The 24,735-nt window shown below is 45.2% G+C and overlaps 1 protein-coding gene across 6 annotated transcripts in view; it reads left to right on the forward strand.

Annotated features, from left to right (window-relative positions):
* PALM2AKAP2 (PALM2 and AKAP2 fusion) overlaps positions 1–24,735 on the forward strand; it is a 517,050-nt gene that overhangs the window by 111,846 nt on the left and 380,469 nt on the right. For all 6 annotated transcript variants that reach the window (XM_070795255.1, XM_070795256.1, XM_070795257.1 and 3 more), the window contains exon 2: positions 23,980–24,025. In XM_070795255.1, coding sequence (XP_070651356.1) covers positions 23,980–24,025 — 46 coding nt within the window. The remainder of the gene's footprint in view (positions 1–23,979; positions 24,026–24,735) is intronic.

Consider the following 24,735-nt stretch of genomic DNA (forward strand, 5'->3'; position numbering starts at 1 on the left):
GGCCTGGTTCATCCATTTGCCTATTCAAAAAGATATTTATTTAGCATCTATTACATATTACCAGGCTTTATGCTAGGTACTGTGAGCAGTGACTACCTCCTGGTGGGGGTGAGAGAAGAGGCCAGAAAATTAAAATGTGGCAAATGACATAGAGAGAAACATGTAGGATAATGGTCAACCAGGAAAGGCATTCAGTATAGATTAGGGAAGAAGGAAGGTAGAGTAAGAGAAGACTTCTGGAAGGAGGTCAAGCCTGGAGTGACCATGAGTAGGAACCGGAAGGATCAGGGCTTCATACACACTCCTGTGCATAGGAATCACCTGGGGGTTTTGTTATCCTGAGGATTCTGATTCCAGAGGTCTGGAGGGGAGCCTCAGAGTCTGGATTTCTAATATATCTGGATGATTGCCTCTCATCAGCCTATGAAGAGCTTTCTCATTCTGACAGTGGGGTAGTGTTTTCTGGGATAATGTATAAAAACTCATTTAACCCAAGGAGGGGCATGCATTTACTATTACAGACGAAACTGCAGTGAATAACATGGTACAGATCATTTTGCACATGGATAAGCTGTAGGATAAGATTCGTGGAAGAGGAATTGCTGGATCAAAATCATAGTGATTTGTAATGTTAATAGACATCCCCCGAATGCTTCTGCATAAAGGTTGTCCCAGGAGTAGCTGATTTTTCCTAAACTCTCTATTGAGGGTGTTTCCTGTACTGTGTTAACAAACTTAGTAAACTTTTTTTTTTACCTGCCCAGTGAGTACAAAATAGTGCAGCTTTAATCTGCCTTTCTCTTAGCCTGAGTGAGTTTAAGCATCTTTTCATATGTTTCAAGGCTATTTGTTCTTTATCTTCGATGAACTGTCTATTCATTTACTTTGCCCATTTTTTTTTTCTGGGACTGTTGATCATGTCTTACCAATTCATAGGGGTGCATGTTAAGAGAAGTAACCATTTGACTAATTACACTGAGGTTGAACATCTTTTTATATGATTAAGAGCCACTGTATTTTCTCTCCTGAACTGCCTATTTACATAGTTTCCTTCACCCTCCCACCTTTTTATTTTGGATTATTGATCTTTTTCTTGTTGATTTACAGAGTCACTTGTGAGTCACAGAATCTAAGTTTTCAGACCCCTTTCCAACCTCTTACACTAGGACATGTTGTCTCCTCTAGTGACCTTCTGCTTTTCCTCATTTCATTGAATGGAAGAACATTTATAAGTGGACATGTAAAAACAATTTCCTATGGACCGCAAACTCAGGAAACATTGCCTCAAAACTGTGATGGTTTTTTAAGGGGCAAGATAATGCGAATCATTTAATCTCTGGTAAATGCATTACAATGTGCAAACTTTTAGAATAGAAGAATAATCAAAGTTACAGTAAAATTTATAAGCAATTTATAAACAGAGACTGGAGTCTAAGATATTGATCGTAGTTGGTAGAGAAGAAAAAACAAAAACCTCAGTGATTAATTGCACTCCTCAGACCAGTTTAAATGCAATCTCTTCCATGATATATGTCTTGGTGTCCTGGATGGATGTTCCTTTGGCCTCTGAATTCCCGGAGAACTTGTTTAGGAGGAGTATCAATGTCTGTCTTTATTATAGTCAGTTTCTTAGAAGAGTATTCCCAGGAGCATTGCTCATTTCCTGTACTGATCATAGATTTTTTTCTTAAAGGAAATCTTGATGGTCCCAAGCCACAGTCTTCTTTTACTCTGAAGTCAGGTTTATTGAGATATAAATTCCATACAGTAAAAGTCACCCTTTTCAAGTATACAGTTCAGTGAATGATGACAAATACATACAGGTGTGTTGCTGCTGCTGCTGCTGCTAAGTTGCTTCAGTCATGTCCGACCCTGTGCGACCCCATAGACGGCAGCCCACCTGAGAAATCAAGATACAAAACATTTCTATTCTCACAAATTGTTTGTTCCCTTGACCCCGTTGTCATCAATTCCCTGTCTCCATTCTTCTCAGCTTCTATCAATCACTGATCTGATTTTTGACCCTATAGTTTTGCCTTATCCAGAATGTCACATAACAGGAATCATTCATTCTGTAACTTTTTGTGTGTGGCTATTTTCACTCTCAGCCACAGTACTTTGCAATTAAACACAGAGAAAACAATTTCTTCATACCAAAATTCACCAAAATCATACCAGTGGCTAGGCAATGGCCATAAGGCAGAGTGAAAAGGAAAGAGGGAGAGACAGAAACTCAAGGAAGTTTAATGTTTCTTGTAATATTCTTTACTACTTTGAACATGTTACTTTGCAAGGAGCACTTCCAGTGTGGCCATTGTTTTGTGTAATCTGCATGACAATCTCATATCTTGTTATCAGTCCCATTCTGCAGATGAGGACACTGAGGTTCAGATTCTGGAAGCAGAACCCTACCTAGTAAGTGGAGTACCGACAATGAAGTGAGCTCTGATTTGAAAGACTTTGTTTTGTGGCTTTCTCCAGGCTCCTTTCCCCACAGAGTCTAGTGGGGGAGGAGTTGACAGGAAGACCCATCCACTCCCCAGGGAAGAGTTTCTCTCTGCATTCACATAGAAACTCATTCACTAGAAACCCCAAAGCTAGCCCTGAGACCACCATATAGCATGTGCTCATTAAACATTGTTAAATGAACCAATAAAAGAGGAAGCTATCTTTCTGATCTGCCCAATGCAAATGCACTGAGTATTCCCCCCCACTAGCTCACTGGGAGTTTTCCAATGGTTACATTTTTATTTTAAGGTATCCTTTTTTTACTCAAAGGAAAATGCAAATTATCTCTCAATCCTATGATTTGGTGTCATCCTAGCACACCGATTGAGTGAGTGTAAGCGAGTTCCAACTATTCTCTTTTGGATTGTCCGTCACTTGAGTGAAGGTTTGGATTCATTAAAGACCACTCCAGAAGCATGAGTCAATTAATCATTGCTTACTATGTTCTATAGCTAGATCATGAGGAGTAAAAATCACCCTTAAGTAAAATGGACTTAATATGAATACCTAGAAACGATTTTAGTAAATATTTAGTGTCTTAGATATATTTGAATACAAAATAGGCTATATGTAAAATAGTATTGAAATGAAAGGAAAATCTAATCTTACAGTATCTTAAGCTGCTGGCAAACCCATTGGGTACATGGCATATTTCTTCCCAAGTAAGATGACTGCTTTTCTAAAAACAATCTGAATGTTTGAAAACAGATGAAAATGTCAGGAATGTTGAAAATTCCACTTGGTAAAATGTTGTGAAATGATGTCTGAGAACAAAGATAAACAATGTAAAACATTGTATTATATCGTATAAACCTGTGTGCTTCCTGAAGGGAGTTTTACAGTATTTCAGGGAACTCTGGGAAGTTTTTGAGCCTTTGAATTTCTCATTATTCTTTTACATAATTATGTCTCTGAAATGGTTCCATTTTTGGCAATGAACTCCGTTCAGTGGAAGTGTGGTGGCACCTGGGTTGTAGGTCTGTGTCCATTTTTTTAATTTAAAATATTTATCTTTTTAATATCCTGGACCTTCCAATGAAATTTCATCTCAGAGTATTTAATAAAAGTCCATTTTAATACTAGATGTGTGGAATCATGCTAATATCCACCTTTAAATGAATTGATCAGTTATGCTGACTGGCACATTTGCCATCACAGACCCACAGAGGAAATTGCAGGAGCTGGTTATTTCTTGAAATAGCAATGTGTGCTGTGCTCAGTCACTTCAGTCATGTCCGACTCTTTGTGACCCCATCAACTATAGCCTGCCAGACTCCTCTGTCCATGGGATTCTCCCGGTAAGGATACTGGAATGGGTTGCCATGCCCTTCTCTAGGGGGTTTTCCTTACAGGGATCAAACCTGTGTCTCTTGTGTTTCCTGCACTGCAGGCGGATTCTTTACTGCTGAACCACTGGAGAAGCCCCTGAAATATCGATGTATACCTCTATATGGCAATACCACAGTAGATTCTGTGCTTTATTGTTGTAGCCCAGACTCATATAACACTCACTGCGGGCCAGGGAAAAAACCTAAGTTATTATAAAGGAGCAAAAAGTATTTTTGCATGCTTTTTTTTTTTTTTTGGTCACAGCATTGAGCTGAGAGAATGGGAAATGTTTTAAAGGGAAAGAGGAAGTAAATAGCACTGAGGAAGCTGTTACCTTTTCCCTTGGAAGACATGGGCCTCCCAGCCCTTGATCTGGATGCCTTGCCTCCTTGTTTTACAGGGAGATCGAGATGGTGGGAGGAGAGAGGCAGGGACGCTGAGAGCAGAGACCAGAATAAACATGAGAACCTGGGATCAGAAGACGTTTCCGTGCTGGGAGAGAGCTGAAAGATGTAAGAAAAGCCAGAGCTGACACGGAGGAGAGTGGGCAGTGAGGCCACTTTCCAGGGAATAAACAAGAAGAGAACCGTTTTGAGGACGTATCTGGGGAGAGCCAAGGAGGACTTCTTGGGAAGCGAGAGCAAAGAGCAGGGCGAGAGTTGGCAGGTGAGGACATCTTGGGGGGCGGTGTGGCAGGGCAAACAGAGGCTGATGGAAACTAGAGGATGGGGGTGCCACAGCACCTGAAATCTGGGAGGCTTGATTCCTCCTGCCTGCCCTTCAGATGCCCAGTGAATTGCCAGGTCCCAGTCATTCTTCCCACCTCCTCAAGTCTTCTCCTTCCTCTCCTCTGCCTGACATGAGACCAGGGAGCTGAAAGCACAGGCTCTGCTCCCAGACGGCCTGCGTGAGAAAACTGCTCAGCCACCTACTGGTTTATAACCCTGAGCAAAGGACCAAGCCTCCCTCTGCCTCAGTGTTTTCATCTGATAGATGGGAATGCTGCTACTGGTACTTACCTTAGGGAATGTTGGGGTGCTACATGAACCAGCAACCTCTGCAGCACTCACCAGGTGCCTGGCATAGAGTCGGTAGTAGATTTTAGTCTCTGTGTTAGTTTTCTAGGGCAAATGTAACATTACCACAGACAGAGGGAGGAGTGGGCTTAAAACGACAGAAGTGTATTCTCTCAGAGTTCTGAAGTCTGAAGTCAAGGAGTCAACAGGCTTGATTCCTTCCGGAAGTTCTGAGGGAGAATTTGTCCCATGACCCTCTCCTAGGTTCTGGTGACTATCACCAGAATCCTTGACGACCCTTGGCCGGTTGGCTGCCTAACTCCAGTCTCTGGCTCTGTCTTCATTCGGCCTTCCCCTCTGGGTCTGTGTGTCTCAAATCTCCTTCTCCTTTCTCTTATAAAGACACTAGTCTTTGGGGTTAGGATCCACTCTCAACACAGGATGCCCTCATAGCAAGATCCTTAACTACATCTGCAAAATCTTTGTTTCCCGATAAGGTCATGTTAACAAGTACTGAGGACTAGAGCTTGGACGTATCTTTCAGGGATTATTCAATCCAATACAGTTGTCATAGCTATTATTTTCAATTCAGGAACTTCTCGTTTCTTTTCTAGACTCTGAAAATAGTCTCCCTGCCTCTAAGCTTTACCCAAACATCTGTTCTTAATAAGTAGCCCCAGTGACCTTTCCAAAGTGACTCCCCTGTTTACCCGCTTTGGTGGCTCCCCATCACCCGCAGAGGACATGTGATGTGCCGAGCGGGGCTGTGACCTGGTCCTGCCTCATCTCAGCAGTGCCATCTCCCACCTTCTTCCATCTTACACATCCCTTTTCAAAACAGGATGGCTTCTAGCGTCCCAAACACATGGCCGTCTCTCACGCTTCCTGGCCCTTGCACAGCCTGACCCCTCCCTACGGACCATCCTCCTTCCTACTGGGGGCCTACGCATCCTTTGATATTCTGTTCTCAAATTTTCCCCACTCTGGGAAGCCATCCTGGACCCTCCCCTGGCAGCATCCCCAGCTACGAGGAATTGGCTTCCTCCTCTTTACCCCTAGTGCCTCTTGAACTTATCCCTGTCATCAAACTTCATTCATTGTTTTGTAAAGGTATGTTTAATGTTTCCATTGCTCCTTGAGGATTGTGCCTTACTCAATTCTATACCTCAATGCCAGGCAGTAAAGTGTTGAATACTGGTTGGTTGGTTGCATGGAAGGATGGATGGGCAGGTAGATATATAAATAGATGGATGAATGGATAAATGGTTTGGATGTCTACGTAGATGAATGAATGGATGGATGGATAGGTGGATGACATTGAGGGGATGGATGGATAGATGTGGATGGATGGGTGAATGGATGGGTGAATGAATAACAACTGGGTAAAGGAAAACTCTTGAGTCAGGGATCATGCGGAACCACAGGGTGAAACCTGGGTTAAATCTGGGACTATTTGTGGTTAAAAGATCTGACCAGTTTTTAGAGGACTGACTGTGACTACTCAAGGCTCGTATCTGAGTAGTATAAACTACCAACAGGTATGTGTTAAAACATTCCAGTACATAATATCCAAAGTAACTACTGAGAAAATTCATCACAGCTCCCTGGAGTATTCTGATTCTCCTCAATTTCCAAAGTCCTAAATTAAAGAAGCCCCTTAGGGAGTAGATAAATCGTGGTTCTCATATATTACACTCTAGTATGAAAAAGATTCAGCTGTTGCATAAGTTTAGACTGTGGTTCCCTAGGTCTCACCCCCAGAGATTCTGATCAAGTCAGTCTGTGACAGGCTCAATGATTTGTGGAAAAGTTAAAAGCACAGATTTCACTCTGCCACATCCACCTCTGTAACCTTAGATGGTTTCTTAATTCTTCATCTCTGAAGTGGAGAAAATAATAGTACCTCATTGTAGGACTGGGATGAGTTAATATAGTGATAACAAGAGTTTGACATGTTTAAGTTCTTGATAAGGTTACCTGCAATCTTTGCTGTCATCATCATTATCAGTGAAATTCTAGATCAATGGCTCTTAATCCAAGCTGCATAATAAAATTTGAAAATAGATGCTACTATAGAAGGCAATGGCACCCCACTCCAGTACTCTTGCCTGGAAAATCCCATGGACGGAGGAGCATGGTAGGCTGCAGTCCATGAGGTCGCAAAGAGTCAGACACGATTGCGCGACTTCACTTTCACTTTTCACTTTCATGCATTGGAGAAGGAAATGGCAACCCACTCCAGTGTTCTTGCCTGGAGAATCCTAGGGACAGGGGAGCCTGGTGGGCTGCCGTCTATAGGGTCGCACAGAGTCGGACACGACTGAAGTGACTTAGCAGCAGCAGCAGCATAGTTGGTCTGGAGTGGGGCCCCAGGGATGGGTGTTACTTTAAAGCAGCCCAGGTCTACTATGCTGTCACAGTTAAGACCCGGTCAGCCCTAGATGGTTCTTGTTCAGTAGCTAAGTCTTGTCTGATTCTGCGACCCCATGAAATGCAGCACGCCAGGCTTCCCTGTCCTTCACCATCTCCCGGAGTTTGCTCAAACTCATGTCCATTGAGTCGGTGATGCCATCCAAGCATCTCATCCTCTGTCACTCCCTTCTCCTGCCCTCAATCTTTCCTAGCATCCAGGTCTTTTCTGATGAGTCAGCTCTTCACCGCAGGTGGCCAAGGTATTGAAACTTCAGTTTCAGCACCTGTTGCTGCTGCTGCTGCTAAGTCGCTTCAGTCGTGTCTGACTCTGTGCGACCCCATAGACGGCAGCCCACCAGGCACTAGTCCTTCTAATAAATATTCAGGGTTGATTTCCTTTTGGATTGACTGGTTTGATCTCCTTGCTGTCCAGGGAACTCTCAAGACTTTTCTCCCACACCACAGTTCAAAAGCATCAATTCTTCAGCATTCAGCCTTCTTTATGGTCCAGCTCTCACATCTGTGAGACATAACTACTGGAAAAACCATAGCTTTGACTATATGGACCTTTGTGTTGGCGCTAGATTGGAGCTTCTCAAATTTGAATCTGCCCAAAGATCACCAGGGAATCTTATAAACATGCAGATTTTGATTCAGTACGTTTCAGGCCAGTGAGAAGCTGCATATCAACACTGACACGGTTGTTGCTGTCCACAGACCACACAAGGAGTAGTGAGACTTTGGAGTAAACCCCTGAGCCCACGCAGATGAGACCTGCAGCTTGGTTGGGGGTTTGATGTCAACACCAGGACTGATTGTGACAGAGGCCATGTGGTCGCTGGTTACACCCAGGTCCATCAGATCCCACTGCCCGGAAGCTCCCGCATCCCTCACAAACTCAGCCAGACCCTGGGAGGAGAGGCAGGCAGGCTTTCTCTGACTTCCTTGGTAAGATATGTCAAATGAACATTCATTACAGTCCCAGGAGTCCTTTCAGAGGCATTTAAGGGAATACTGCACATTTAGCGCTTAGCTCTTCAGATTTCAGAGTTCTGGGTCATCATCTTGCCCACGAAAGGGCCATTTGTTTGTGTCTCAACTGCTGAGTCAATTACACTGCCGAGCGGGGATCATCGTTCTGTTGCCTCTGTTTTTGGCACAAACGACTTGAGGGTTTTCCAGCCATCGGTAAGTGCCGAAGTCCCTGGCTCTTAATACAGCCCAGGTGTAGTGGCTTGGAGACCTACAGTCAGACCAGGCTGGGGAGGGGGTGGGAGTTTAAAGTCTGAGCCGGCTAACAGGTGTAGGAGTTAGTTCTTAACTCTCCAAGATGGCGTCTGCATCTTTTTGAAAGCTCACCGAGATTTTCTCCAAGTACCCACTGCAAGGTTTCAGTTGTAAGCAGAGCCTCCCGCTGCCTGGGTGAATGAGGCGGCTTCACAGCACCCTGACGCCACGCGGATGAAGGCAGAGCTGAGAGCATCTTCACTCACCGTGCATGTAGTTCCTGTTACATTGTCCTTAAGCTGCGTGTTGATGAGGCAAAATTGTGAGTCACTGAAATATCTGTTGTGTAGTTGTTCAGTCCGACTCTTTGTGACCCCATGGACTGTAACCCACCAGGCTCTTCTGTCCATGGGATTTCCCAGGCAAGAATACTGCAGTGGGCTGCTATTTCCTTCTCCAGGGGATCTTCCCAACCCGGGAATCAAACCCACATCTACTGCAATGGCAGGCAGATGCTTTACCTCTGAGCCACCCAGGGATCCCAAATATCCTTTAACAAAGACTTATTTTTTACATGACAAACCTATCCTTTAGATTTTCATTTCATATTTTATGATTCTGAAGAAGTGGAATCAACATTAATTACAATTTTAGAAGGCATGCATTATTTATCATCTTCATCACCAGAGTAATAAAAGCCAACACAGGCCTCCCCATGCACCCCGTAAGGTACATAATATTAACCTGAGTTTACCCAGGATGAAATTGAGGAAACGTAAGTACCTCTCCCAGGGTCCTCTGTTTAGTAAATATAGAGCTGATTTTGAACCCAAAACATCCTGGCACCAGCACTCTTAACAGGAATGCTGCCACTCGCTGCTGATGAGAGCACTTAGTACCTGCCAGGCTCAGGGCTTGACAGATTGTGTCCTTTGTCCTCAGAACACCCTTACAGGTTAGTCACTATTAATTTCCTTTCCTGGTCAAAGGAGCCTGATCTTAGAGAAATTGTGCAGTTTCCCCCAGTTTGTACTCTATTTTGTAAACTGGGGGTTGAATCCACGGGGTCTGTTGACCTCTCCTGTGCTGACATTGGATCCCTGTGCTCTGCCACCCCTCTCCTCCAGCCCTGGAGTGAAGGCTTCCTGGATCTGTCTAGGCACCAGTTCCATCCCTGCCCACCTATGTTTGCTCCACCAAAGCCCCCTTTTCCATGTAAGGTAACAGTCACAGGCTGCAGGGACCAAGGCATGGACATCTTTGAGGTTATTATTCTGTCTACCACTATCCCGCCATTCCATTGTTTTGTCGCAGGAATCCTGCATTGTCCTCCATCCGATCTCCTACTCACATCTTCTCTCCCTTGTCACTGGCAGTCAGAGTGATTTTTTAAAGGTGTAAATACATCCCTTCACAGCTTGTCTAAACCCTCCCAAGGCCATGACCTGGTTGGATCACTCTCTGGCCTCCTCTGTCACACCTCAACTCCTCGCCCTCCTGCCCCCGTCACACTGGTCCCCTCCGTGGTCCTCCCGTGGATCTGAGCACACTCATGGAACAGAGCCTTCCCGTGTGCTGTTCCCTCAGCTCTGAATGCCGTTCCCTCAGTATTCGCGTGGCTCTGTCACTCACTCCATTCAGGTCTCTGATGGAGTGTCACTCCTTCATCTGCATACCACTCTCTCCCCTCAGTGCTTCTCTTTGGAATATTTCTGAAGTTCAGTTCAGTCACTCAGTTGTGTCTGACTCTTTGTGACCCCATGAACCGCAGCACACCAGGCCTCCCTGTCCATCACCAATTCCTGGAGTTTACCCAAACTCATGTCCATTGAGTCGGTGATGCCATCCAACCATCTTATCCTCTGTTGTCCCCTTCTTCTCCTGCCCTCAATCTTTCCCAGCATCAGGGTCTTTTCAAATGAGTCAGCTCTTCACATGAGGTGGCCAAAGAATTGGAGCTTCAGCTTCAACATCAGTCCCTCCAATGAACACCCAAGACTGGTCTCCCTTAGAATGGACTTAGATTGTAGATTTTTCTACTTTTAATGTCTCTCTCCCTTCCCTGGAATGGAAATACAGAAAGGCAGCTTCTTTGTCCCATTCTCTGCTGAACCCTAGCACTCGGGATGATGCTTGGGTATACAGTACGTGCCCAATACGTGTGCCCCTTCTATAAAGAAAGGAAGGAGAAAGATGGAAGAAGTTGACTTAGCACTCTCCCCCTTTTGTGGTTGTTATCTGAGGTCTTAACCCTCAGAGAAGATAATATTCTAAGTACCTCAAAAGGAATCATTTCACCTCTTTTAAATGCATATTATTCATGCAGATAAATTCTCCCAACATTTAAATAGTCCCACACAGATACACTCTTCCAGCAGCATGAGCTGATTACCTGATATTATTACATCTGCTACTTGGAGCGGTGTGACCAGAAGCTCTCTGTGTCTCAGTGTGCGCTTCTGAAAGATGGGTGTAATAGAAGTGCTGCCTTCAGAGGGCTGTGGTGAGGACTGTGTGTTTGGTTGCTCAGTCGTATCTGACTCTGCGACTCCATGGACTGTAGCTCACCAGGATCTTCTAGTGGATAGCCATTTCCTTTTCCAGGGGATCTTCCCAACCCAGGAATTGAACCCATATCTCTTGGGTCTCCTGCATTGGCAGGCGGAACCTTTACTGTTTGAGTCATTGTGAGGATTACACTTGTTAATGTTTCCAAAGCACTTACTAATAGAAGGGATTCAGGGACAAAGTATCACATCAGTGTTTATTAAAGATAAAAAACCAAAAAGAAACAAACAAAAAAACCCCCCAAAACCTTTTACATTCAAATTCAAACTGTTCTCTCCAATACTCCTTAGACCTTCATTTAATTTAGAAATGAACTTGGAAACTTTCAGCTTTTTGCTTAACTCAGTTTGTTCCTGCTTTATTATAACTTGGGAAAATACTAGTTTGTACCTCTTAATAGGGTAATGGTAAAACAGCAAAAGAGTATCTTTGCCCATTTTTTTTCCATCAGTGGTCATATTCTTACCACATAAATGTTTCCTCTATGGACAAGGGCTGTTACAATGTTTTTTAAATAATAGGATTATCGAATTTAGGGCTTCACTTGCTCAGAGGGCAAGTGTGAAATCTCCAGGCTACCTCCAAGCCTGTTGAAGTTCCTCCTGAAAGAAAATATCATTTGCCTGGCTTTCCAAGGGGCTGGGGTTTGAAACCTGACACCCATTTGTCTCTTGCCTCATTAGGTCACCACCCTGGAAAGGCTGCTTCCCCCTCATTAAGGAAAAGCTGGCTCCATTTATTTTGGCTCCAACCGACCTAACAGTGTCTTTAATTCAGCAATGGTCTGTTTTCCTTGGAGGCTGGAGAGGTTTTGGACCAAGCTTGAATTCTTGTGGGAAGTTCCAAAATGGAAGTCAGATGACTTCAGCCAGCAGTGGTGGAAGCAGGAAAGTGGGGCAGGCCTTTGGAAAATGGATTTTGAATACTGGAGGTTATTCATAAGATGCCCGACAAGATATAGCCTAACCCTTTGAAGGTGATGTGGACAAACCATTTTATTAGTCTGTTCAAACTGATACCTGTTTTCTTTTTTTAATTGTTTCCACCTAGACTAGAAAGCAGTTTCAACATGATTGTCGGAGGCAAGAAGGGATTGATAAGATGCTTACGTACACAGATGCAAGACAAGCCCCTTCCGGGGGAAACCTGTGAAGGTCACTCTTGCTGTTCAGTTGCTCAGTCGTGTCGGACTCTTTGCGACCCCATGGACTGCAGCACGCCAGGCCTCCCTGTCCTTCACCATCTCCCTGAGTTTGTTCAAACTCATGTCCATTGAGTTGATGATGCCATCCAACCATCTCATCCTCTGTCGCCCTCTTCTCCTACCTTCAATCTTTCCCAACATCAGGGTCTTTTCCAATGAGTTGGCTCTTCACATCATGTGACCACTCTAGAAGGACTAATGGCTGGATACATATTGGTCAGAGGAAGCCTTGGGGTGGGAGAAACATTGTGGAGGTAGCTCATGCCCAGGTGGGGCCTCATTGGTGCCTGTGCCTTTTCTCTGCAGAAACTGTGAAAGGGAATTAAAACAGGCCAATGGCACCCCACTCCAGTACTTTTGCCTGGAAAATCCCATGGACGGAGGAGCCTGGTAGGCTGCAGTCCATGGGGTTGCTAAGAGTCGGACACGACTGAGTGACTTCACTTTCACTTTTCACTTTCATGCATTGGAGAAGGAAATGGCAACCCACTCCAGTGTTCTTGCCTGGAGAATCCCAGGGATGGTGGAGCCTGATGGGCTGCCATCTATGGGGCACAGAGTCGGACGCGACTGAAGCAACTTAGCAGCAGCAGCAGCAGCTCTCAGTGTGGAGAATGGGCAGTTGCACAGCCATTGGTGAGGGTAGGGGAGGGGAGAGGTGGTGGTGACAGGGCTGAGCAGGAGGGACCCAGACTTCCAGTCTCTTGCATTAATAACCAGGTTGAACTTCCTGCCTCATAAAGCCACTCTCTCTCATCTCTTTCTTGCCTCCTTCCAATATTCTAGGTTCCAGAGACTCTTTTTTGGTTTTGCTTTTTAACCCGAGGTCCATGGATCTTCTAAGAGGGTCCATGGAAGAATACAAGGGGTTCCTGAAAGCTCAGAGATTATATACAAAATGTTGTAGGTGTGTTCATTGCCTTTAACCATAGTTCTTACCAGATCCTCAAAAGGACTCTGACCTGCCCTCCTGAGAAGCTGAGACTCACTGCTCTAACGGCAGCATGACCACCCCCAGGACACGCTGCACCTTTGTCTCCTTCAGTCCCTCGCGATAGGTGCAGAACTTGGCAAAGCCAGAACGTTCCAAAAAGCTTTGGACAGCATCAGAAGGCCTTGGAGAGCCAACTCTAGAGGCAAGAAGCATGAGTCCGGAGCTTTCATGAGTCAGTGCTGGTCTAGTCTGAGGGCCGAATCGGCCATACCTGGGGTCTTAGCTTCAGCTGCTGTGAAAAATTATACAGATTTGTGGCTTAAACAACAAATGTTATTTCTTCCAGTTCTGGAGGCTGAAAAGTCCAAGATCAGGGTACTGAGATATTGGGTTCCTAGTGAGGGCCCTCTTGATGGCCATCTGCTTGCTGTGTCCTCATATGGTGGGACAAGAGAGAAAAGCAAGCTCTCTACTGTCTCTTCTTTAATCCCATCATGAGGGCTACATTCTCATGACCTAATTATCTCCCAAAGGCTGCATCTCCATCACATTGGAGACTTGGGTTTCAACATTTGAATTTGGGAGCTAGGGCATGAACATAGCACCTGGTGATGGGCTGAACAAGTGACTCGGAATCCTTGCTTGGATACAAGCATATCTAGGTAAAAACACATCCAGAGTGACACAGATGGATGAATAAATAAGATTAGGTTCACGATTTTGAAACAGTATTCATGACCACCTTCAATATGTCAGGAGGTACATTACATGATGAATACATAACATCACATGGGCTTTCCAGGTGGCTCAGCGGTAAGATATCCACTTTCAATGCAGGAGCTGCAGGAGCTGCAGTTTTGATCCCTGGGTCAGGAAGATCCCCAGGAGGAGGGCATGGCTACCCACTCCAGTATTCTTGCCTGGAGAATCACATAGACAGAGGAGCCTGGCGGGCTACAGTCCATGGGGTTGCAAAGGGTCAGACACGACTGAAGCAACTTAGCACGCATGCACATGGCATCACTGGAGTATAATCACCTGATTTTATGATAATCTTGTAAGATGGATACTAATATCTTTCCCATTTTACAGACAGAGTAAGAGTAACTTAAGCTCAGAGAAGTCAAGTACATTTCTCAAGGTCATTAAGTGGTAGAATTGAGATGTAAAGTCCAGTTGGTCCAATCCATGCTTCCTGCCAACCTAGTAGCTTTGTTACATGCAAACAATCATTGTAGTAGCTTGTAGGATGCTGATGAATCTGAGATCTCCTTCAGGACTCTGACTTCATCATTTTTAGAGTTAACCGAGAGAGGGACAAGTCAAGTAAATAATTTGTTAGTCACACACTATGTTAGGAATTGGGAGGGATAACCACTTTTCCTTCCCAAAGGGACCACCATGCATACCCTGAGGGGGTGGGATTTCTGGACCGCTGTGGAGTTAACAAGAGGGGACTTGGGAAGTTAGAAAAGGGAGGGGGAGTCTGCATTCCAGGCATAGCTCATGGTATGAGAAAGCACCAAATTTGGAATGGGACAAACAGATGAAGAAGGTGTCAAGTTCTCTGGGGAGGAGTAGGGTAAAGCTCTGACAAAGATGTACAGTGACTTCTGAGACTGAAACAAAGGAGAACCATCCCGAACCCTAGGAGCCTCCCCTCCCCCATCCCAGCAAAGAGGAGTTCCATGCCAAAAGGGGACCGAGCTCTGGAAACAGACTGCCTGTCTACAGAGGGAGATCTTCCATTCTAGCAGAAAGCTCTCCAGCCACGGGAAACGCCATCTCAATCTCCATGGCTTGTCCACTGGCAACAGATGGCATCACTAGGGCTTGACTTAGGGAAGAGTGAAAGTGAGGAGCTAGAGGAGGAAAGAGAGGAACTGAGTGGAAATCATAAAGGACCGATAGGAGACATCTGGGTCCTAGCGCAGGCACCAACAGTCTGACACCCAAATGCGGGTGCACAGCACGGAATCCAGCTCAGATCCTAGAAGGCAGCAATCTCTCCGTCCTCCACGCCCAGCCCAAGAAGGCTGTCCCTGGAGACGAAACGATGGGAGTGACATCAGCAGAGAAGGCAGGCTCAGCTGTGCCTTCCATGTGGCTCTGCCAACTGCTTTTCCCCAGGGGACAGACACCGCTCTCACTGGGGAGAAGCCTGGAAAGTGGCTGAGTGTCCATTTCCCAAAGGACTGAGCCAGATCTAAAGGTTCAGGGCAGCTCAGGGAACTGCTTTCTCTAACGCAGGATCTGCAGTCTTGTTCATGCTCACTCCCTCCTCAGCAGAACATAACACACGTTCCTTTGTCAAGTCAGCACAGGCTCCATCCTCGGAGCCTCCCTGAGGGGCTCTCCCCACCCCCAGAGCTCCTGGCTCCCAGTCAAGCAGACGCCTCTGCGTCAACTCTTTTTCCACCCCCACCTCCCCAAGTATGCCATTCCCTCTCATGGGATAAATTTAGCTCTGAATGAATGAGAGAGGAGGGCACAGTCATGTAAACAGGGACCAGGTAGCTTTCCAATCTAAGTTTGACATACAGATGGCAGAAAAGATTCAAGTATTTATGGTTCCTTCTTTCTGCTGCTTCCACCACATGCTCAGACCCTGCGTCGTATTCTCTGCATTCCACAAAGCTAATTAAATATGTAGATCAGGATGTGAACTATTTGACTGGATAAAGCAGAAATCACTTGAGTGATTGAGGAACATTAAAGGAGTCAAAGAGAGCCTTGGGTTGCATCGGACATTTTCATTTACTGATCTGATGGTCGTAGAAACTCATCAGACACCTGGAAGCTTCCTTTGTCTTATCTATTAGCCGAGTCTCCTCTCCTGGTGGGCTGAGCCGGTGGCTGCTAGAGAATGTTGCAGTCTTAAAGACATCACCTCACCCCCCCAACCCCTGCCACCACCCCACTGACCAGTCCTTACCTCTCTGAGTTCCTGACTTCCAAGGCATCTCTTTGACTGTTGCTCTTGCCCCTCTGAGAGCATTTCTAGTTCTTAAAGCATGTTGTCATTCATGAGTTCCTTTCATCCCTATAAGAACCTTGTGTGGTAGTTAGCTATCTCTTCCCCAGTGTACAAAACTTCAGCTCAGAGCACTTAAGTGACTTTTCTGAGGTCACACAGAAAGTGGCGGAGTTAGGATTAGGACCTAGTGTTGAGATTTTGCCTGGTGCTCTTCCCGTTCTACCTTGAGCTGTTTTGAGGAAAGGCTGTCTGTCCATGATGCCCCAGCTGGAAGGGTTACATTGGGTAAGGAGCAATTTTTTGTTGTTGTTGAAGTATAGTTGATTTATAATGCTGTGTTAATTTCTGGAGTGATTCAGTAATATGTATGCATGTGTATATGCATGTATATAAATATAATTTTTCAGATTATTTTACATTATAGGTTATTGAGTGATATTGAATATCTTATAGTTTCCTGTATAAGGTCCTATACAGTAGGACCTTGTTGTTAATCTACTTTATATATAGTAATTCGTATCTGCTAATCCCAAACTCCTAGTGTATCCCCCTCTTTTCCCCTTTGGTAATTATAAATTTTTTCTATGTGAGTCTGTTTCTGTTTCATAAACATGTTCATTTCTATCATTTTTTTGATATTAGTGATATCATATGATATTTGATATTTTTCTTCCTCTGTCTGACTTACTTCACTTAGTATGATAATCTCTAGATCCAACTATGTTGCTACAAATGACATTATTTCATTCTTTTTTATGGCTAAGTTATATTCTATTGTGGGCTTCCCAGGTAGCTCAGGGGTAAAGAATCTGCCTTCCAATGCAGGAGATGTGGGTTCAATCTCTGGACTGGGAAGATCCCCTGGAGAAGGAAATGGCAACCCACTCCAGTAATCTTGCCTGGGAAATCCCATGGACAGAGGAACCTGGCAGGCTACAGTCCATGGGGTCGCAAAAGAGTCAGACATGACTTAGCAACTAAACAACAACAATATTCTGCTGTGTGTATCCGTGTATCTGTGTAGCTGTGTGTGTATCTGTGTGTGTGTATATATATATGTGCCACATCTTTATCCATTCATCTGGCAATGTATATTTTAGGTTGTTTCCACATCTTGGCTATTGTGAATAATGTTGCTATGAACATCGAGGAAGGTGTGTATCTTTTCAAATTAGAGTTTTCTCCAGATATATGCCCAGGAGTGGGATTGATCTGGATCTGCCTGGATCATATAGTAACTCTAATTTTAGTTTTTTTTTAAGGAACCTCCATACTGTTTTCCATAGTGGCTACGCAAATTGACATTCCCACTTACAGTGTAGGAGGGTTCCCTCTTCTCCATGACCTCAGGAAGGAGCAATTTTTGAGACTTTCTGGCTATTACCTCTCGGTGAGAACAGCTCTAAGGGGGCCAAACCCAAGTTGGACCCATGTTGCCAGTGTATGGAGGGTGGGCAATGGCAGCGGGGGGCGGCGTGCAGAATTGAATCGCTGGACTTCCAAAAGGCATCAGAGGGGCTCAGCATACATAAGTGGTAGGAGCTGAAGCTCGGTTTTCCCAATTTCATTATTCATTCCCCAAACAGGAGGGCACACAGGATTTACCTGATAGGTCGCTGTCCCTGCACAGACAACCCCCTAGAAAATCTCTGTCTTGTCAGCAGTGCTGACTTGCAGGATGAGTACGATGTGATCACATCACGGTTAACAATGAAAGCGTCGATGGCCACACTGCAAAACAGGATTCGAAGCTGACGGGGCACTTCATGGTCATTGTTCTAAGGCAAACTAGACTGGCCCCTAAGCTCTCTGAGAAGCCCGTGACCTGATTGTGTCCACTGGCATCAGACAGCCAGATGGGACTTCCCAAAGAGTTTTCCACTTTGTAGCTAATTCACTCCCAAACCTTGAGTCATTTACACCAAGGAGCACCTTTCATATGTGGGCATGTAGCTTTCTTCCTAAACACTCCACTTCCTAAACACTTAAGCTTTTCTTTCCATCTTTTCCTTGGACTTAATTTGTGTCCTCTTAAGTATTCCCTTGTCATTCCTTCTTATTTATAAGTATTAAATTGACTCACTCCAAAACATAAGGCTGTAGGTGTCTATGAATCATTAAAGGGAGAGCCTGGTAATGAAATTTCTAGGTAATAAATGACACGGAGCAGAATCCTTCCTCTTGAAAGATGAAAGAGAAGTACCTATTCATGTGGGGGACTTAAAGACTATTGATAGTTCACCCCTTTTCTTAAAAGAAAAGCCTACATCATAAAAACAAAAACAAACCAAGCTAACATAAATACAGTCAAGTCGCTTACTTGATTTGGCCTGTGACAGTGTTAATGAAGTGGCAGTTGGAATAATTAGGACCTGCCATCACTGGAGCACCAACTGCGGTCAGTCTCATGAATTTTCAATCTATCTTGATTCCCTGCAATATCCCTATGAGGTTAGAGTTGTTTTCCTCCATTACAGATGAGGATATTGAGCTAAGGGAATTCAATTTGTGCCACTGGTCAGTCCCAGTACCGGGATTCTAACTTGTCTTTACAGCTCATGCCTTTTCTCTGTGTCATACCTACCTCCTAATCCCACTTTTCAAAATGTTTATCAACATCCGAATGTCCCAGCAAGGTGAAGGTGGGATGACCCCTAACCATCCAGATCTTGTTCCTCTATTCTCTCCTTATAGCCCTTGGTTTCTTCTAGAAATTCACAGTGTTGATCAGCTGACATTGCCAAGGCTCATGCTGCTGTTCATGGGGTCGCAAAGAGCTGGACATGACTTAGTGACTGAACAATAACAACTCCCAAGGCTAGCCCAGAGAAAAGGAAGCCATCAAATGGAAGTTCTACTGTTCATTTCTAGATGGTTTTCCAGTTTCTCATTGTGATTCTTCTATGTAGAGAGCTTCGACAGTCTATGCTTTGAGGGACATCCCGCCTAGTTTATTTCCCACACTGGAGCTCTGTTTTCTAACTTCTTTATCTTTCTTGCACCATGGGGACTCTCTCTATGGGCCTGTCATTTGAAACCCATTGAGAAAAACATCACATACTTGAAATCCCATCAACTTCCCCAAATTGTTCACAACCACAGGAGCCAAAAGGGCTCTCAGCACCATTCCCGTCCTTTTGATTCTGTGCAGCCATATGTTTTGAATGACCATGGATTCTCACAGATCTCAGGCAAAAGAGAGCTGATACAAATACAAGCATTTTGGACCACCTGGCATTCCTTTGAAAATTACTTTTGTCAAAGGAAAGCTTCAGGTTACTCCAAAATTTCACACTCTTAGCTTCTGTTCAGCAAAACTTTAACTCACTCAGTGGGTCTTGGCGAGTCATTTCCCTCTCAGTTTTCAGAACTCCTGTTTTCCCCACAGAGAATAGGTTTGATCATCTGTGGTTCCCAAAGGACTCATGCCCTAAAATAGATTCTGCAATTTTTATTACCAAAGCATCTATTTTGCAAATCGAGCATTCTGTATTCTCTCCATACAATGCTTTGCAATACAGCATCTATCAGAAAAACCATTAAACAATACGGGTAGTGCTTATGCAATGTGGTTTAATGTCCCAGCAAGAACTAGTGATTTGTTACACACATTATGCACCCATTGTAATAGATCTTTTGAGATTTCAAATGTGTGGAGGGCAAAAAGTCACCCATATTAGCACTAGACTAGGAATTCTTTGTAATACCAAGCCATTGCCTCATGTCTAGTATAGAATAACTACACAATAAAAGTTTATGAAAGAAGTGGTACAACTTGGGTTATAAATGCCTGTGTTTGTAATGGTTTTGATGATTTTAAAATGCTAAAATTCAGAGATTTGAGGGGAGAAGTGCTGGAAGAGGAGAAAATGTTTTCCCTCTACTCTTCACATGTCTTCCTGTTTCACTTAGGGTTCTTAGTCACAAGCAACAGAAACTGATTTGAGTTGTTAGGAGCAGAGAAGGCATAAATTGAAAGTGCATTTTTTTTTTTTGAAAGTGCATTTATCACGTAGTTTGAAGAATAGCTGGGAAGATGAGAAGAGGCTTGAGCAATGGGCAGGACCAAAGATGAGCAGAAGCCTGAGAGAATTCTCTAATGCTGTGTCTTCAAGGCCCTTGGCCAGTGCACATACCTCACAACCTGGATTGCGTGCCATGTCATAACTTCCAGGGACCTGGGAAGCAAGAGCCTGGCATTTCCCAGCTTCTGTGTTGGGAACTGTCTCTGACTCTCTCTATGGCTTGTGGTATGGGAATTCCCCTAAAGATGGAAAGGGCTTCACAAATTGGGCAGCCAAAAAATATGGAAGAGTCTGCTCCATTTCCACCTGGACATGTCCCCAGGGTCGAGCATTCTGAATTTCTTCTCCCCTTTGACCTTTTGCCATAGCTGCTTTGACAGTCCTCAACACTTGGTGAACATGACCACTGCATATCTTTGGTCCCAGGCAGTTGAAAGCCACTGAGGAAGTAAGCACAACTGGTCAAAGAGTTTTCTATCTATTCCTAGTAAACCCAATTAGTTCAATGGTTCATCCCTAACCCCTACCTCACCCCATAGATATTTAATTCTATACATGTATCCAGAGAAATGTGACCCAGGAGACTCTAATGCATATTTCTGATTAAGAATCATGTCTTAATATTCCCCATATCCCACAGTTTCTTTACCAACCATTTCTATTTCTTTGAAGTCCCACCTATCTCAACCAAAGACACTTCCATCAGCTGAGAAAACTAGGCTTCTGATATATGCTCACTCAACTTCTCTCTCCTTCAACTAAAATGTCTTCACCCTTACTCATTCCATCTTTTGTCCTCTTTCATTTTCCCTTCTTTCCAAGGCTAACCTGGCCACCAGAGCTTGTTTGGATGCCCTCTGATCTAATCTGAGACCTAACTCTTATCTTCCCTTTTGACTATGTCTTTGGTCTCACTTCCCTGATACCTAATTCCCTTTGATTCTGAAACATTCAAGTCTCACCTCATATAACAACCCTCTAACTTGCCTTTGCTTCCCATAGACTGCTTCCAGTTCTCCCCAACGCCCTTATCTTCCATATCCAAAGATCTTAAAAGAGTGTTTTGTACTCCAGGATGCTCCTTTCCCACCTCTCATTCATTCTTAACTCTCTGTCACTGCTTATAAGCTCGCCCTGTACACACACAGCTCTTCCCATGCCACCCATGGTTTCCTGGCTGCCCAAGGCTCTTCTTGGTCTGCATCATTTTTTTTAAACCTCCCCAAACCATCTGACCCCGTTGAAAAACCTTTTTTTCCCATTGTGATTTTTCGTAGAAATATCCATCTTGATTTTTCCTTTTCATCCTCAGATGACACTTCCTCAGCCTCCTTTGCTGGACTTTCTCTTCTTGTTGTTTGTTCTGTTTTCTCACTCTGGCCATTCACATTTCTTGAGCTAGAACTGCAATGTAGATGACAGCCAGATGCATGTTCCCTGATTCTTCTATCTTGAGATGCAAAGCTTTCAAACTGGTCACTTCCCAAAGGTGTCTAAGCCCTTTGGGGGCTTGGCATCTCACCTTCCATCATGCCTTTTAAAAATTTATCATAGTAAAATATACGTAACATAAAACTGATCATTTAAGAGTATGGTTCAGTGACATTAGGTCCATTCACGTCATTGTGTTCTTCTAATTCCTTTTTAATATCTGTATCACTGGAGGGGAAAGGACCACTTATTCACCACTGAGGCTTGCCTCCCCTTCATATGACTGGCTGAGCCTGGTGCCTGGTGGTTATGAATGTGGGCTCTGGAGGTCTGAGCTGAGCTGAAATCCCAGCTCTGTGACTTTGACTGAGTCCTTCAACCTCTCTGGTCTCACTTTGCTCATCTTGTTATTCTCTGCTCTAGCTGGGTACACTGTCACTCTGCTGAAGTACTGACAGCTTTGTTTATCTGTGAGCAAACACCCTCAAAAGACTTGTCCTCTGGAGATGGCGCTGGATGTAAAGAGAAAATGCAGCGTTTGAAGAAAGTGATGGGTCTTAGCCAGAAAGAAGTTCTGGATATACTGGAGAGGGATGTCAAATCTGGTGTTGGCTTGGATTTATGACCCAAACAGCTCCACCGATGCCTGTTATAAAAAGAAAGGGAAAACAATCAATCAGTTAAACTGCTTCAGTCTTTGGGAAGAGTAGTAATTGCTCTTCAAGTGACAGGTGAAACCTCCCTGAACGTTGAAAAGGTGATTTAGTAGAAACTGTAAGAATTTTCCCAGGAAAGAGGTAATTTAAAGAAATTTGATGTGCATACCTTTAAAAATGCCTTAAGTCTTACATTTATCAGATCAAGCACTTGAATAGGTCACATTGGTTTCTCCCCCACCCTACCTCCTTATGTTTATTTCATTTTATGAAGGAAAGTTTGCTTATGAATGTTGGAAATTCTAGCAGCCTCCTCCTGGATGGTAGGAGGTATTTTGTTTGTTTTTGCCTTTTATTTCCTTTTAGACTGGATCTTCTCCATCTCTTATATCCAGCCCAGGGCGTGGCATAAAGGATGCACTTTAGTACTGTCTCCTGTTTTAGTAAACTGAAAATGAAAGTTGCTCAGCTATGTCCGACTCTTTGGGACCCGGTGGACTATACTGTCCATGGAATTCTCCAGGCCAGAATACTGGAGTGGGTAGCCATTCCCTTCTCCAGGGGATCTTCCCAATCCAGGGGTCGAACCCAGGTCTCCCATTTTAGTAAAGAAGAGGTAAAATATTTTAATGACCAGATCCTACTTTTCCTTTAAGAGACTGAGTATATAAGTAACAATTCTCAGTGTTTCAGCCCAGAACATTACAGGATAATGTTAAGAACAGATTGCCCTTTACAAAGGACCTTTATATACTTTATCTCATTCAGCACTTCCCTTTTCAGATGAGGAAACTGAGGTTCAGAGTGGTTAAATGACTTGCCCAAGGCTTTACAGCTATTAAGTGGTCAAACCTGGCCAAAGAAGCACCTATAACTACAAAATCTGCACCTACAAACTCGTGGTTGTCTTTCTAACCCACATTTGACCCCACAGAGGGATGGCCTATGTTCAGCTGTACGCTGTCCTTGGCCAATTTGACCGCCGAGGATCCTGCCATCTGAGGCACGTGGGCAAGGTAGCCCTTCCCAGTGGGAAATGTCCCCATGTCGAGTTCAGGCTTTTGGCACGAGCCAGAAGGCAGGACGTGCTGGGGCCGGGCTTTCTACCTGAGGCCCTTGGGCTGGGGTCTGCAGGTCCCCAGTGAGCACGTGTCCACCTGGGCGCACCAACCCAGCGTCCTAGCGGTTCCCGTGCGCCCCGGGTGCCCACCCGCACGCGCGGTGCCTGGCCGCTCCTGGGGGAGCCCCCACTCCCTGCGGCTTCAGCCCGGGTGGCTCCCGCCCGCCTAGAGCCGCCCGGGGGCCGTGGCCGCGGGTCCCCCACACCCCAGGGGCGGAGCGAGGCGCGGAGACGTCAGGGCGGAGAACGAGCGCGGGGCGAGCGCGCCCTCCCGGCGGCTGCCCGCGGCCCACGTCCCCGACTGGCGCGGCCGGCGGCCGGGAGATGCAGGGAGCGGCAGCGCTGGGGCGCAGCCAGGCGGCGGGCCGGGCGGGGGCCAGACGCTGAGCCGGGCGAGCCAGCCGCGCGCACAGCTCTGCCCGCCACCCCCGGAGCAGATCCCCGGCCGCCCGTAGGCTTTCCGTGGGGTTCTAGCAAAGCTCCCCCCCGGGGTGCCCATCAATTTCCTCGGGTGACTACAGCGTGTGTTTTGTTTTTCTTTCTTCTTTCCCTCGCTGTGTGCCCTTCTCCAGGATGGCAGAGGCGGAATTGCACAAGGAAAGGCTGCAAGCCATAGCAGTAAGTCCACTTTCATTTTATTTTCTTGCTCTATTGTCTGGGATGGGAAAGGACCCCGAGTACGGCGGGGCCGTCGACATTCCAGCACAGTAGCCACAGGACATGTGTTTTGGGGATAAAAGTCTGTCAAGGCTCAGCTACGCTGCGTTTTATTTTATAGTCTGTAGATGGAAAGCCCCAGGGCGCGCTTTGGGCTGGGGATTTGAATGTGGAAGATTGGCTTAGAAATAAGATGCTTGCTATTGGGCTTTGGGGAAAGACGAAAGAGAAGCATGGGGCGGGAGGGGGGACAATTCCTAGAATATTACCACCCAGTGCTCACTAATATTCTGACTTCAGATGCTGGAGAAGGCGGGAACGGTCACTAAAAACTGTGACTTCCACGCTCTCTGCGGAAGCTGTTGGTCTGCTAAGTGAAAAACCAGCAGTCCACTCCGCTGCCAGCCACGCGGTAGAACCTCCTCCCTGAAACCGAGAGTATTCATTTTCCCTGTTCTGTTTGAAATTGACAAGGGCACTGGCACAAAGCCACCACCTTGGGTGAGAGGAAGGTCTGGGGACTTCTTGGAACAACTGGGTCCTGGGAATAATATTCCAAGAGAGCCTCCTTCTTATCTGTGGTTCCTCAACCTATTTTCAGCATACAAAGGAACAACCAGTTTGGGCAAAGTTTAAGTGCACTCAGAAAAGTGTACCCAATGTGCATCTTG

Source organism: Bos indicus, chromosome 8, assembly GCF_029378745.1.
Source record: "Bos indicus isolate NIAB-ARS_2022 breed Sahiwal x Tharparkar chromosome 8, NIAB-ARS_B.indTharparkar_mat_pri_1.0, whole genome shotgun sequence".
Taxonomy (NCBI): Eukaryota; Metazoa; Chordata; class Mammalia; order Artiodactyla; family Bovidae; genus Bos; species Bos indicus.